Source organism: Mus caroli, chromosome 7, assembly GCF_900094665.2.
Source record: "Mus caroli chromosome 7, CAROLI_EIJ_v1.1, whole genome shotgun sequence".
In the NCBI taxonomy this organism is placed as follows: Eukaryota; Metazoa; Chordata; class Mammalia; order Rodentia; family Muridae; genus Mus; species Mus caroli.
In genome coordinates, this window is record NC_034576.1 from 84120903 (window position 1) to 84136622 (window position 15720).

Here is a 15720-nt window from a genome sequence, read left to right on the forward strand (position 1 = left end):
ATGTATAGATGCACAGTGGATCAACGGAGAGATGGGTAAGGAAAATGTATAGATGCACAGTGGATCAACGGAGAGATGGGTAAGGAAAATGTATAAATACACAGTGGATCAACAGAGAGATGGGTAAGGAAAATGTATATAATAATGCACAGTGGAATTGTTCGTAGGAAGATGAGTGCTGCTAGGAATAATGTAGTTAATGAATTAAGTTAGTCTCAGAAGACAAATATACATTCTCTCTCATTTGCTGTTCCTAAACCTCACATATGTTCATAAAATTATGTATGTACATAGGTCACGAAACTGTCTAGGGAACAGAGAGTACTAAGGGGAGAGGAATAGGGGAGATAAAAGAGGGAAGTGGGTTTAGAGGAATATGCTGAACACACACTATATACATGTGTGAAGATGTCCTTACATTGCATAATACCATGTACAATGAATATACACAATAAACATTTTCAAAGCGGAAACACTTTCACGTAATAGCTACTCCACACACCTACAAGTTAAAACTCTAGAGAACAAGACAACAACTATGTCTGGCTATACAGCAGCACATCAGATAGCACCCAAGGGAGTCTCAGAGTGAGCCCCAAAGCAGGAAAAGAAAAGGACAAACCAAGTAAGTAAACAAACAAAAAGCCCACCAAGGACTGAGGCTTGCTGATGCCGCTCAGGGGTAAAGTGGTTGCCATGGAAGCCTGAGTTGGGATGTCCATCACCTGCACAAAAAGCCAGGTGCACAGTGAGCGTTTGCCGTTCCAACACTGAGGGCAGCTGAGACCGGGGGATCTCCAGGTCTTTCTGGACAGCTAGATTAGCAAAGCTTGAGAGCTCCAATTTCAGTAATAGACCCAGTCTCAAAAAATGTGGCACAGAGAGGCTGAGGAAGAAACCCAAACTGACCTCTGGCTTTCACATGCAAATACATGTGTATGTGTACTTGCAAACACATATGTACACAAACACACGCATACCCTCCCGCCCCACACCAACTCCAAAGACAGAAGAAAACTGCTCACTTCACCATCTGGATGGTGTTACCATGAAGTCACCACTGTTAGGACAAAACAACAACAACAACAATTAACCCCCCTGCAATTGGTACTTTGCTTGGATAGCTTCTGGTTTACTTACTCACGTAATAAACATTTATAAATCTGGATAGTATTGGCACACACCTTTAACCCCAGCACATGGAAGGCAGAGGCAGGTGGCTCTCCAAATTTGAGATCAGTCTGGATTACAGAGCAAGTTCTAGGACAGCCAGGAACACACAGAGAAACCGTTTCCAAAGGGGGAAAAAAAACCCAAACCAACCAATTAACTAACCAACCAACCAACAACAAGAACATATATAATACAGTTGCTTTGAAACATCCTATGTAGTAGACCTGGACACACACACACACACACAACACACCAGCCTCTCCCACCTAGAGGACATAGTACGGGATGAAGGCAAGAGAGGCTACCCAGGGGTGGTGAAGGCCTTTGGCTAGCTGAGGGGAGTGGGAAGGCTGGCACATTCCAAGAAATGGCTTCTGTAGCTCACTAGGACGTGGCCCCAGATGGGAGCTACATGTGGCAAAACCATCACACATGGTCTTACCTCTACAGTAATGAACACTTCTTCCAGGTGGCTAGCGAAATTTTCCATCTCAATTATCTGCTGTTCCAATTTGCACATATTTTTGTGAATTTCATCCTGTGGACGTGAGCAGAGCAAAGCATGAATGAGACGCTTATTCTGTCCTTCTTAAATTAAAAAAATATGGGTACTGATGTTTGCCTGCATGTCTAGCTGTACACCACGTGTGTTCCTGGTGACCACAGAGCCTGGAAGAGGGCATCAGGGACCCTGGGACTACTGTTACAGATAGTTGTGAGTCACCACGTGGATGCTGGGAATTGAACCCAAGACCTTGGCAAAGCAGCCAGTGCTCTTAATTGCTGAACCATCTCTTCGGGGTCACATTCCATCCTTGTAGAGGCCTGTAGGTTTTATTCCCTGTCCACCTCCCTGAGACATACATACACCCTCCAGACAAAGATGGAAGGAGATCTGTTACCTTGGCATGTTCCAGAGCTTTGTTGATTGGGGTTACTTCGTGTTCCTTGTGTGTATCAAAATCCTTCTCAACAGTTCTTACTGGAGTTTTGCAAGTGATGCAGAAGACATCAGCAGGCTCTTCTTCGTCTTCCTCCTCTGGGATGACATAGCATTCATACTCCTCGCTGGCACGGCCATGTGTGTATCTGTAGGCTTCCCGGAGGTCTTGGCACTGGTCAAGAGGGCCTTGCCCTCCTCCATAGCCCAGGTCCTCGGCCTCAGCTGCCTCACCCCAGTCTCTCTGCTCCCTGCCTGGGTCCCTCCTCCTCATCCCATAAGATGGATACCCCAGAGTCCCCAGTCTGTGTTCATCCACAAATTCATCCCCTAATTCACGGTCATCTTCGGCTTGGGTTACTTCCCTCCTGATTCTGCTGCTGTCTCCTGGGAAGAGCTGCAGTCTATCTTCAGAGTCATACAGGTCCATGTGATAAAAGTGAAAGTCTTTGGGGGCTGCCGACCTGCCCAGCCCAGGTTCCTCTTCTGCTTCCTCCTCCATTGACACAGGGCAGCCCTTCTCAGTCAGTGGATGTTCTGAGTCCTAGGTAGGACACAGAATAGGTGAACACCAGTTCCCAACAAGGGAATTGCAGCGGCTGAGCATGGAATGACATAGGTTCAGATCTTATCCAAGAAGTTAATGGTCACAACGCACATCATGGCAAAGTCACTGAATTGTCCCAGCCGGAGCAGACTCACAATTGCTCAACAAAAACACACGGAGACCCTGGTGACCTAAGGCTGTCTGGGGAGCAGGGTGAGTTGAAGACACTGCTGCAGAAAGGTGCATTAGGAGCGTCTCCCCTAACTAGGGTCACCCCATAACCTCTTCCCCATTCACAGCCCTCATAAACCATGCAAGATCATAAATATTGACTATATTAGGCTACCAAGCTGTGGAATAATTTGCTATGAAATAATAGTATGAATGATGCCAGCCTAAAAATAACCTCTTTCCCTCCTGCTATCCTCCCCCTCTTTTGTTCATAGTCAGGCTCCTTCAAAAGACAGCATTGATGATGCTGATCTCCACACTGTGGCACGTGTATGCGGGGCTTTCCATGGGGAATTCAGGCACTGATATTAGGAAGAGTTATCAGCTTTTTGATACTCCGATTTGTATTTATCCTTTCTCAGAGCTGCTTTGCCTGGAAACAAGCCAGCCTCTGAGGTTCTCTTTTCTCAATAGCCCTTTCTCTTATCATGAAAGCAAAAATGATACTTCCTGTTCATTCTGGATATTACATTGCACAGTAAGATTTCATTGCTTGGGAATTTAATAAAGCCTCCAGGGGGCTAGATGAAAGGACAGTCTGGAGGATTGACAGCAATGCCAAGAGTGAGTGACATTAATGAATGGGGAGGAAAAAAAAATTTCAAGGTAAGTGCTTTCCAGCTCTTTGCTTCCAACAAAATTGCAAGAGGATCTAATCAAGTTGTCAGCTGATATATTATTTTAAATGAATGTTCATGATAGGTCATTATATAATTTTGGCGTACATTTCAGGAGATAAAAGAAAGGAATGACATTGTTATAAACTGCCTCCATTCCCTTCTACCTACAAGGGCGAGCATAGTCACTCTGTTTGCACGGACAAACTGAAAAACTAAATACAAACTCTCTCATTCCTGCTGTGTTCTAGATGGTCTGATTTTCAAACCTGGGTTGAGCCTTTTGTTTTTAAATAAACTAAGTCCTGTCCACTTCATTAAAAAATGCATTTTAGGGCTGGAGAGGTGGCCCGGTCAGTAACGTGGCTGCCACACAAGCCCAGGGACTTGAGTTCAGATCATGTGAAAGCAGGTGCAGCTCCATGTGCCTATACTCAACCCTGGGAGGTGAGGAAGGGACAGAGACAGGCAGACTCCTGGAGTTTATCGATCGGCTGGCTAGCCTAACCCAATCAATGAGCTCTGGGTTCAGTGACAGTCTCTGTCTCAAAAGATACGGGGAGAGTGATTAATGAAGGAACCTGACATCAACATCTGGGTTCACATGCACACACGTATGCTTACTCATATAAACATACACACACACACATGCACATACATACCCACATACAGACATATAAACATAAACACACACATACACACACATACATACACACATACACACATATAAACATACACACATATATACATATACACACATATACTTACTCATATAAACACACACATACACACATATATACACATACACACATACACTTACTCATATAAACACGCACATATACACATACATACACATAAACACATATACACATACACACATATACATACACACAACACATATACATACACATACTCTTACTCATATACACACACACATATACACACATACACACATATATACACATACATACATATACACTTACACACATAATACACATACACACACTTACTCATACAAACACACACATACACATACACATATACATATGCACACATATATACACATACACACATACACACACATATACACATACCCTACACATGCATTTCTGTTTTACTTTTAAATTATTTACCAAAAATTGTACTGTCCACATGCTGTTTTGTCTTTATTCACCTAAAAGTTTTATTGGTATCTCCATTTGGTAGAGAAGGGAGCTTACTATTGAGAGACTTATGATTATAAGAAAAAATTTAAGGGTCTGGTGAGATAGCTCAGTGGTTAAGAACACTGACTGCTCTTCTGAAGGTCCTTAGTTCAAATCCCAGCAACCACATGGTGGCTCACAACCATCTGTAATGAGATCTGATGCCCTCTTCTGGTGAGTCTGAAGACAGCTACAGTGTACTTAGATATAATAATAAATAGATCTTTAGGCCAGAGCGAGTGGGGCAAACCAGAGAGAGCAACCTTCATTCTCAGCAACCACATGATGGCTCACAACCATCAGCACAGCTACAGTGTACCCATATACATTAAATAAATAAATAAATAAATAAATAAATAAATAGATAGATAAATCTTTAAAAAAGAAAAAGAAAAAATTTAAAGTAGCTTCCCGCCTCTGTCCTTTCCCCACCTCCAAGTCCTACATGCTTATTTTTTGTAGAGAAATACATAGATGACCAACAAATGACATTTCTAACCTAGAATATGCTTTTACATAACACATTTTTGAAGGATCTACAGCGACCGCAGGTTGCTTACACATTGCTTATGTGTAAATCTATTTTTCAGTGGTTTCCAAGGCCCAAATTACCTCCTAGTTATGGAAATTCAGCTATGGTCCCTCTCATCGTGAACTGCCTGAATCAGTTCATTTCTTACTTGTGGGTGATTCTCAAGAGAACATCTCAATCTTTTCTAAGAGGCCGTGAGTTCTGTTTTCTCAATCCTGAATGTCTGAATGCCCACTACATGGAAAGAAGACCTTACTGCTAATACCTGTTCTAAGCTCTCATTCGAGATCATGGGGGGCAAGGGGAGAGAACGAAGTAGAGGGTCTGTAGTCTGGAAATGACACCTGAGGGGATGAGCTCACAGCTTCCCCAGGGGCCATATCTCAGAGGTGGCAGCAGCAGCAGCAGCAGCAACAGCAGCAGCAGCAGCAGCGGCGGGGGGGGGGGGGGGGTGAGGGGTGGGGGTGGGGGCGGCGGGGGCGGCAGCAGCAAGCCTGGGCTTCATTTAGCATTATCCTATCTTCACCCCGACCTGGGCCCCCCGGCTGCTGCTGCCTCAGCTTCCAGAATGGGGCAGGACCCGAGGTCATCCAGAGGCTCAGAAGTTCTGGCATTCCTGGCTTTGGGCAATATGAAATGATCAGGGTGTCTGAATTCTCAGAGTTATCTTCTGCAGGAAACCTGGGGCTCTTTGCCAGCCCTGCTGATCTCACTGTGTGTCTGGGCTATACCCTTCCACTCATTTGTCTGAGCATTGACTGTTCCTGGGGATGACAAAGTGTGGACTCCAGAGAACAGGACACCACCAGGTGCTAGGTGACAGGGGAGTGAGACATGGGCCCTGCTCTTGTGGATACCCCAGACCGTTAGATAAGGGATTATCACCCCGTCTGGGACTGGGACATGACTTCTCAGCCTTGCTACCTCCTATCTTTCCTCTTTCTCTCCTTACACCCAGCCTCTGGTCCCATAGACTAAAATCACAGTTTCTCCTTGAGGCTCCACTATCACACCTGCTCTGCAGGCAGGAATATTCCTTGAAGCTGTCTGTTCTCCAGACTTCTGGCTGTGGGCCCCATGGCTCTGCTGGGAACAGACCCTCAGAAGCATAGTCCGCCATCTTGAATTCTGAAGTCTCCTGTCACTGGCCAAGTTCAGCTCTTGTGGATCCCTGGCACAATCCTCACTCCCTAACTTTTCACTCTCACAGTGATGACACACACACCCCTTTGCTAGTGAACTTCTATGCTCCTTTGACCAATCCCCCTCCAGGTCTCCTAGTTAAATCTCACTTAGGTTCTTCCTGCTCACAGCTTACCACTTCTTTCACCGCTGCTCCTTAGCCACTCACCTCTCCTCCTCAGCCTTCATACATCCTTCATGAAGACCAGCCATTCTACCCTTTCATTAATAGTGGGACATTTGTCCTCTCCAGACCCCAAACCAGAGATGAACTCATTGGTTAACATCCAGTGTTGGGAGTAGCAAGTTACTATGAACAATGGCTCTGGGCATAGAATCTATAGATATTCTAACACAGACACACACACACACAAACACAAACACACACACACACACCCCTCCCCTCCCCAAGGCCACTGCCCTCTGGATTCACATAGTCTTGGGTTTACATTCTGACTCTGAGACACCTTAACAGGGTGACATTGCTCAACCACCTCTCTAGACCTCTCTTTCATGACAATAAAACAGTCTTATTAATTAGCATCTGCCTAATAAGGTTGGCATTTTATGTGATGAGATGTTCTATATATTACATGGCCCAAATTAAGCGGTCAGTAAACATCCAGTGCTTTTGCTCCTGTTCTTGTTGTTACCGGTGTTATGGTTACTTGGACCAGCATCTTCTGCCTGGGCCAGTTTAGAAGCCTCCTACCTGGCTGCCTGCGAAGAGTGAAGACCAGAGATGGGGAGTGAAAGGCCACAGCGGCCATAGCAGTGTGGAATTGGCTGCTCTGGGAACGCTGGGCCCAGGAGAGCAGCTGGGGATGGAGGAGGAACCAAGGCTGAGGACCGAGCCCCCTCACACTCAGCTGCAGCCACTGCCTGAGAAGATCACCGTTCCCCACGCACAACCAACCCAGTGGCCGAGATGGAGATGTGGTGTTGTAGGGTTGAAGAGCCCCCTAGCTCGATTTCTAGATTTTAATATGTCAAAAATGAGGGCTTTTTCTTCTTTCTGTCTGTCTGTCTGTCTGTCTGTCTGTCTGTCTTTCTTTCTTTCTTCCTTTCTTTCTTCCTTTCTTTTTCTTTTGTGTGGGGGAACAAGGGGCTTCTTTATAATCAATTTGTCAAAGATTTCTCTGTGGTGACAGCCAGTACCAGTCCAGTGAGAGCTGAGATCCTCAGGCTTCCTATGCATGGAGGATAGGCTCTCTAAAAATAAAGAGAACGTGCACCTCTCTCTCTCTCTCTCTCTCTCTCTCTCTCTCTCTCTCTCTCTCTGTCTGTCTGTGTGTGTGTGTGTGAGAGAGAGAGACAGAGACACAGAGAGAGACAGAGAGACAGACAGAAGCTGAAGCTCAAAGAACCAACCTGAGCCATGGGGAACATACCAGCAAGAAGACTGACAATCCTTTAACACACGCTAATAGGAGCCCAGCCTTCCCTGCCAGCATCTGCTCTCTCTGAGGGCCATCTGGTCTGAGTGCTCAGCAGCAGCAAAGCCCAGCTCCTGGAGCACAGGCCCCAGCTCCCACTCTTTAGCTTTCCTTCAGTTTCTTAGTGGGATCAGAATGGGGTCGGGGAACACTGCTGACAAACTGCATTTTATAAAGTGCAAAATGAAGGTTTAGCAGAGTAATGAACCACAGCCCATCCTGCAGACATTAGGAGGCTGCCCCTCTCTGTACCTGCAGTGCTGGTTCAGCTGTTACTCCTGCCTACTGCTCTTGCTAAGGATCCAGTTTGATTCCTAGCACACACACTGGGCTGCCCTCACAGCCTGGAATTCCAGCTTGCCCAGGCTCAGGCTCTGACACCTCTGGCCTCCATGCAGACCTATAATCACAAACATATATCTTCATGCACGCACAACCATATAACAGAATTGAAAATAAATAAAAAAGGAAGATATTTGCCTGAGTCCTATGTAGAAGATGTGTCTTTATGATTCAATTGGAAAAGTCTTTTTTTTTTTTCTCCTTCCAGGGACCCTTGGCACATCTGAGAGTCTGCTGAAAATAATTTCCTAGAGGTGTGACTATGGTGGCAAAGACATCATTTTGTTTTGCCTATAACTATAAATGTTCATCTATGTAACACCTAGAGATGCCTGAAGTACAGCTAAAGAAATTTTCCCTTTCAACGTTAGCTGTATAGTATGGTAAAATGGTTCTGACCAGTTTCCCAGGCACAGCGCAGACCCCAAGGCTTTAAGAGGAGGCTGCCTGTAGCACACACAGAAATCGGCAAGAGAACACCAATGTGTCAGTGTTTGAATCACAGTGTAGAAATCAAGAGTCTTCAGAATGCATTGGCAGATTAAACTGTAAGAGTATTTACTTATCAACACAATGCCATAGGCAGATAACAGCTGTGGCTCGAGCGCCACCCGTTCTAGCAAACAGGCCCTGTGCTAAAAACACCGGAAAGGCACAGGTCAAGAACTGGCGGCCTCTGACAGCTTTAGGGGACTTTTCATGCCTGGTACCATCTTCAGGCAAGATGAATTCTTGCAAGTTCAAGCAAGCTAGAAAACATTGACCCAATCAAGTGTAATTTACATTTGTACTGTCCCATGCTATCCCCATCCAGCTAAAGGAAAATTAGGTGGTCCATTAACATAGTGGCTGTGTAATTACAGTGAGATAATACAATTTGCATTACCATAACACAATTATCCCAAAACTTGCCTGCTTTTTTAAAGGCCCATAAATGCGTCTTTTAACTCCAACGTCCTAGGTTTCTGCTGGAAAGTTGGATTTCTGTCTGGCCAGCTCCCCTTCCGGGTGACCTCTGAGTGCTCTGCAAGCTGGCCCTGCCTAGTCCACCCTGGGAAGTGGGGTGCCAAAGCGGGATGGTAACATGAGCTAGCATCCACCACAAATAGCAACAGGCCTGCTATGAGTGACAGTCCAAATATAGGCCTGCCACAGCGGCCTTGCCACTTCTTACCACTCAAGTGTCACCAGGGGAGGTCACATGCTGTGCTCTGTACTTCATTTACAGAGGGGGCTGAGATCCGGAGACTCAGGTGGCTGGGCGAACAGAAAGGGCTGGTGCTGTCATGGCCAGGCCAGAATGGAGACGCTGACAGTCCTGGGCTGTGTGTCTTCCCCCTCAGTTTTCTCAAAGTGTTTTGAGCAAACAGCTCTGGAGGCAATGCAAAGGATATGTGTTTCCTCTCCCATCATCCTTTGCAGTGTGGGACCTGCTCCCCTCTCTCTGAATGAAGATTCCCCAGAGCCTGTGATTTCTGTTCCTTCATAGGTGGCACAGTTTTAGGTCCCTCGGTGTCAGCAATTGAGCATCCAGTTCTGTAGATTGATTCAAAGGTTTTCTGGGCATCTCTGTATCTCTCCTCTCTAGTGTGGTCCTCTTTAGCAGGATGCCTGTCTCAGGAGGAGGAGCAAGGTAGGGCTTCCCTCCACACACTCCTCGGAGCAGTGGGCTGGCTGTAAGAGTGGTGGAGAAGGTGATTAGCTGGTTGTTTCAGTGGCTGTCACTGGGCTGTGGGGCCTATATCATTCTCAGATCTGAGTCTCTCATGTCTAGAGAAACCCATTATGAAGGCCCTCTCCCGAAGTTCCCACAACCTGACAGACAGATCCCTCCCCACCCACCCCCGCACCCCCAAGTCTGTTTTATTCCTCCCCAAAATTGTCTGCCCTTCCATCACCAATTGTGATCTTGTGAGTTCTTTTCCTCTGTGAAGGGAGCTTGTTTTGGAAGGTGAACTAGGACACTCCTCGAGGTCTCTTTCTTCTGTAGGCATCATCTTTGCTCCTGGCAAACTCTAAGATGCAAGTGACCTCAATGAGTCTTCCCACCTCCACAACAACAGCCCATCCTCTCTAAAGCTATCACTCCAACAGCAACAAACAGAGCTAGCTCTCTTAAGGGTTCCTTTGAAGACCCATCACTGGGCACGGGGTAGTGGTGGCGTGGAATAGAGGGGCCATGGGCTGGAAGGGAGCATGGGGTAGAGGGGCCATGAAGTAGAAGGGGCATAGTGTGGAGGAGGCATGGCCTACTCTCTCCAACCTGACAACTTCCTCTGGACAAACTGTCCTATAGCCTCTATCCCAGAAGGGACCCCCCACCCCCCAAGCCTCAGGTCTTAAAAATCTCTCCCAATCATTTGAGAGGCCCAAGAAGTGTGAATCAGGTTCTAAACAATCTCCTTTGAGTAGTATTAGGTGATGAAAAAGGACAGGATGCAGGCAAAAGGATTCTTGTGACATGGAAGATGTGGGCTGGAGAGATGGCTCAGCTGTTAAGAGCTGACTGTTCTTCCAGAGGTCCTGAGTTCAAATCCCAGCAACCACATGGTGACTTACAATCGTCTGTAATGGTATCTGATGCCCTCTTCTGGTGAGTCTGAAGACAGTTACAGTGTATTCCTATAATAAATAACTACATCTTGAGAAAGATGATGCAAAGCTGTATTTAGGTCCCAATCTATCATATGCATAAGCATGCAATTGGTAGCCAGCAGGCAAAATGCTGCATGAAGCCCCATGTGTTCAGAAGCCATCTTGACATACAAGTTTGCTGAGTCATGTATAGAGTTTGGGACTCGGGAAAAAATGGTTTCTTTGAAAGTCTGTATGTGGTCATTTGATCTGGGGATTTTGTTTTTTACTTTCGGGCTGTTTTAAAATATTATCACTTCAGTATATCCAAAAATATTAGAAAGAAAATGAAAAAAATTATCTGGACTCTCTTGTAATCTGGACACTTGGGAGACAGAGGCAGGATGACCACTGGAGTTCAAGGCCAGATAGGGCTATATAGAAAGACTCCATTTCAAACAAAACAAAAAGTAAAAACAAAAACAACAACAACAACAACCCACACACATAAAGAAGGATGTACAAGATGCTCACCACTTTGTTCTGTTGTGGTTTTGGTTTTTGGTGTGGGGCAGAGATGGAGTATGGGGAGGGTTGGGGAGGGACCCACCTAAGGCCTGAAGTATATTTAGCATGTTATACCACTTATCTACCTTCAGCCCCATATAGTATTGTTTAGATGGGCAGAAACTAAAAATTAGTCTATTTTTTATCAAAGTGCGATTCATTAGGTAATTGTGATATAGTCAACTCAATATTTGCAAATATTAAAAACAATGATGTAGATGTCTATTGTTTTGGGAGACTGAAATCAGGAGTCCATGCTAAGCATGTCTTTATCATATTTTGTTTTTGTTTTTGTTTTCTGTTTTTCAAGACAGGGTTTCTCTGTATAGCCCTGGCTGTCCTGGAACTCACTTTGTAGATCAGGCTAGCCTCGAACTCAGAAATCCACCTGCCTCTGCCTCCAGAGTGCTGGGATTAAAGGCGTGCACCACTACACCCGGCTCTTTATCATATCTTTATGACCTAGTAGGTCTCATGACTACATTTCTTTAACGTGGCTATGCCCATGATATATTTATACATGGAAAAAACATAGAATATCATTCCATCCTACATGTATGTCTTCCTACATGCATGTGCACATGCAATTGGGTACACACACACACAAGCACACACACTGTATTAACATCAAGGTTCTTTAGATGGAATAAACTAACAGGATGCTTGCACAATGGAGAGATTTATTTTGAAGAATTAGCTCATAAGATTATGGAGGCTTCTGTGGTTAGCAAACTGAAGGCCTAGGATGGCTGATGGTGTGGTGAAGGCCAACAGATCAAATACAAGGACAAAGATTTCAGTTTTATTTTTTTTAATTTTTTTATTTTTTGGTTTTTCGAGACAGGGTTTCTCTGTGTAGCCCTGGCTGTCCTGGCACTCACTTTGTAGACCAGGCTGGCCTCGAACTCAGAAATCCGCCTGCCTCTGCCTCCNGAGTGCTGGGATTAAAGGCGTGCGCCACCACGCCCGGTTTAAGATTTCAGTTTTAATCTGAAGGAAGGACAAAGCTTGGCATCGGAGCCTAAAGGCTCCAATGGAGCCTGAATGGATAAAGACCCTCCCTAGGAATAAATTGCATTTAAAAGGGATATATATATATATATATATATATATATATATATATATGCAGGCAGTCTTTACCAAGGTGTGGTTTAGTTGGCCTTCATCTCAAGGTCCTTCCCAACAGGTCTTGTCATCTCCAGGAATAGTTACTTGCTCTGGAGGGCACAGCGTTTTAGCATAGATAATCACTTCTTCTGAAGACAGGTGTGACCTCTTCTTCAAGGCTCACCTTGTCTTAGATCATAAAGGTTTTTATGGCTGTCTGTTGTTGTCTAATCTAAGATGGCTGCAGGTTTAGAACTAGCATTTTAGGGCCCATGTGAGGAAATGCTTTTTAGCAACAGCACTTTCTATTGGCTTGTTATAATACTCCGGCGGCATGCTTTCAGTAGTGAGGCCATCCTGCTTAGCCTTGGTGCACATATATTGTAGACAAGTTCCCTCTCTAGGTCTCAAATCCTTGCTGTCAGGATGATGCTTGACATAGACTGGCTTGGAAAGCAGAAATATTTAGGCATTCCCCCTCTCCCCCATCTCAATATACCAACAACACAGGAGATAGTAAGTTTACTATATTGGCAAAAATAAATGTGTCTGGATCTAGTTTTTGACACCCCAGAGCCCTCAGTAAGTAAATATTGAGTTCAAATAGAAGTTTGATCTTGCCAATATGTTTGTTTCAGGAGCCACATACTTAATAGGATCCTGTTGAGGGAAATTTTCATTTTAATGTTGAGAACTAAGATAGGAGCTGGAGAGATGGCTCAGCAGCTAAGAATTACTACTTTTAGAGAGTGCATTAAACTGTTAACAGCCCCAAAGAGTATTCAGTGCTAGGGGATATGACGCCCTCTTCTGGCATCTGTACTAAGGTTTGATGGGTTTAAAAATAAAATCTTTGCCGGACATGGCGGCTGTATGCCTTTAATGCCAGCACTCAGGAGACAGAAGCAGGGTGGTCTCTTAAGAGTTCAAGGGTAGCCTGGTTCACTTAGAGAGTTCGAAGGTTCGCCGGTGTTGTAAAAGGGAGACTTTGTCCCGCCTCCCCGAAAAGACTTTCCATTGGCTCTCACTTAACCAACCCCAGACAGCCTCCCTCACACAGCCTATCAGAATGAGGGGGCGGGAGCTTCTGCGCCTCTGACTGACAGTAGCGGCTCCCGGAAAATGTCGTGGCCTGTCGCAGTCTAAGGGTGTGCGGCTGCCATGGACAGCGAGCAGCCCGACAGCCTGGAGGGCTGGGTGCCGCTGCGTGAGGACCTCTTCTCGGAGCCCGAGCGCCATCAGCTGCGTTTCCTGGTGGCCTGGAACGCCGCGAAGGGCCAGTTCGCCGTCACCTGTCACGACCGCACGGCGCAGCGGCGGCGGCGCGAGCGGCGGGAGGCCGGCGACGGGGGATGCAGCTGGGCCGGGGTGTTGTCGCCCGCCGGATTCCGCGGCGCGCACCGGCAGCTGGCGGCGCTGTGGCCGGCCCTGGAGCCCTGCTTCCCGCCGCTGCCGCCGGAGCTGGACGCGGTGAGCGGCGCGGGCTGGGGCCTGGGACGCGGGCTGTGGGCGCTCCTGTGGCCGCTCCTGTGGCCGGCGCCTGCGGATCCTGGCGACTCGGCGCTGCAGGAGCTGTGCCGACAGCTGGAGCACTACCTGGGCCTGGCGGCCGAAGGATGCGGCGGCGCCACTGTGCGCGACGTGCTCTTCCCGGCCCCGGGTGACTCCGCAGACTGCGAGGGCCTGAGCGAGTTTCGCGAGAGGACGCTGCGCGCGCGCCTGGGCCAAACGGCCACCCGGCTGCACCAGGTACGAGGCCCCGAGGCCCCGGGCCGAGGGCGGGTCCGCGGGACACTCGTGATGCGCACCGGGCGTCGCTGGTGCACCTGCACCTATGCTGGGAGAGAGTGGGGACCTTGAAGTTGAAACACGGTGGTGGTGGTGGTGGTTTTATTATTATTATTATTTTTTTTAATTTTATTTTTCCTGCTAGGATTATCAGAGTGAGTCTCCGCGCCGCCTGGCTCTCTTGGTTGGTTTGTTTGTTTTTTGGCTTGTCTGTTTTTGTTTTTGAAACAGGGTCTCAATCTGTCGTCCAGGCTGGCTTTGAACTCAGGACAGCCCTCTGCTTCAACCTCTCCAGTCCTGGGGTTAGGTAAAAGTTTACTTGCAGTTCTGAGCCAGGCTCTGCGCTTCACCTTTTCCCTGTTCTGGGCAGAGCAGGATGTTGTAATGGGAAAGGCCAGAAATATGAAAGTAAAACTGAAAACAAGGCATGCCCGTAGGAATCAAAACATAAGCTAAATGGAAGCAATTTGGGGTTCTCCTCAGAAGATGAGGGATGGCTAAAACTGTCTGAGGATGAATGACATTTAAAAGATAGTTTTATTATTTTTCTTCAAGCAATAAGGATTTTATTATTATCTTCAAGCAGATGGCAAGCCCTCGGGAAGTGAGGCTTTACTCATCTGCCTTTAATGGCAACAACAAGAAGGCTCTTTTGGCCCAGATAGTTTGAGACACACACACTCATTATTTGTGTGGTAAACTTAACAGACCCTAAAAAGAGGGGACTTTTCACTTCACTGGAAGATTTAGGGAGAATGTATAAGTTCTACCCAGCAACAACTTCCCGAAGAGAGCCAAGTTTCAGAGCTTCACTCCACATTCTGGACACTCCTCAGACATTTCCTGTTTTCCCTTATTGAGCGGCTATTCTAGTGTTGTTTTCTGTTGCTGTGCTAAAACGCTGACCAGAAGCGACTCTGGGCAGAAAGGGCTTACTTGGCTTACAGGTTACATCCCATCATCAAGGGAAGCCAGGATAGGTTCTGGAGCACAGATAATGGACGGAGGCTGGTTACTGGCTTGTATGGCTACCTTTCTTAGCCCGGGACCACCTGCCCCCAGGTACCCACATTTGCTAGCAAGCAAGAAAAGGCTAATCTGATGGAGGCAGTTGCTCTTGTGCTTCCCCTTCCCAGGTGTCAAGTACACACCCTAAGCTAACTATGAGTCGTCATTAATTAAGCAGTGGTTTTGCTGTGTTTTTTGAGGAAGGGGAGGTGTAAGAAGAATTCAGCCATATCGCAAAATCTTGATTGTTGTATATTAAGCTAAATCTAGACTGAGTCTTTTAAAACTAAAGTGGCTTTTAGAAGGATTCTGTTTGTGGGATCTTTGTTTTGAGACAGGGTCTCATATAGCCCAGGCTGTCCTGGAACTCACCATGTAGCTCAGGATGCCCCCCATCCTGTGATGACTCTCCTGCTTCCACCTCTGAAGGACTGGGAGTATAGGCTTTTGTCAGCAGCCCTGGCTCAGCTG

The 15720-nt window shown here is 46.5% G+C and overlaps 2 protein-coding genes across 2 annotated transcripts in view; one reads left to right on the forward strand and one right to left on the reverse strand.

The window, feature by feature from the left end:
* Positions 1 to 9258, reverse strand: part of Fsd2 (fibronectin type III and SPRY domain containing 2) — a 36202-nt gene extending 26944 nt beyond the window's left edge. The window contains exons 1-3 of the mRNA XM_021168942.2: positions 9118 to 9258; positions 2076 to 2657; positions 1616 to 1711 (exon numbers count right to left, since the gene is read on the reverse strand). Coding sequence (XP_021024601.1) covers positions 1616 to 1711; positions 2076 to 2615 — 636 coding nt within the window. The 5' untranslated portion in view covers positions 2616 to 2657; positions 9118 to 9258. The remainder of the gene's footprint in view (positions 1 to 1615; positions 1712 to 2075; positions 2658 to 9117) is intronic.
* A 4267-nt stretch (positions 9259 to 13525) lies between these two features.
* Positions 13526 to 15720, forward strand: part of Whamm (WASP homolog associated with actin, golgi membranes and microtubules) — a 34056-nt gene continuing 31861 nt past the window's right edge. The window contains exon 1 of the mRNA XM_021168583.2: positions 13526 to 14202. Within this exon, the coding sequence (XP_021024242.1) occupies positions 13615 to 14202 (588 nt within the window). The 5' untranslated portion in view covers positions 13526 to 13614. The remainder of the gene's footprint in view (positions 14203 to 15720) is intronic.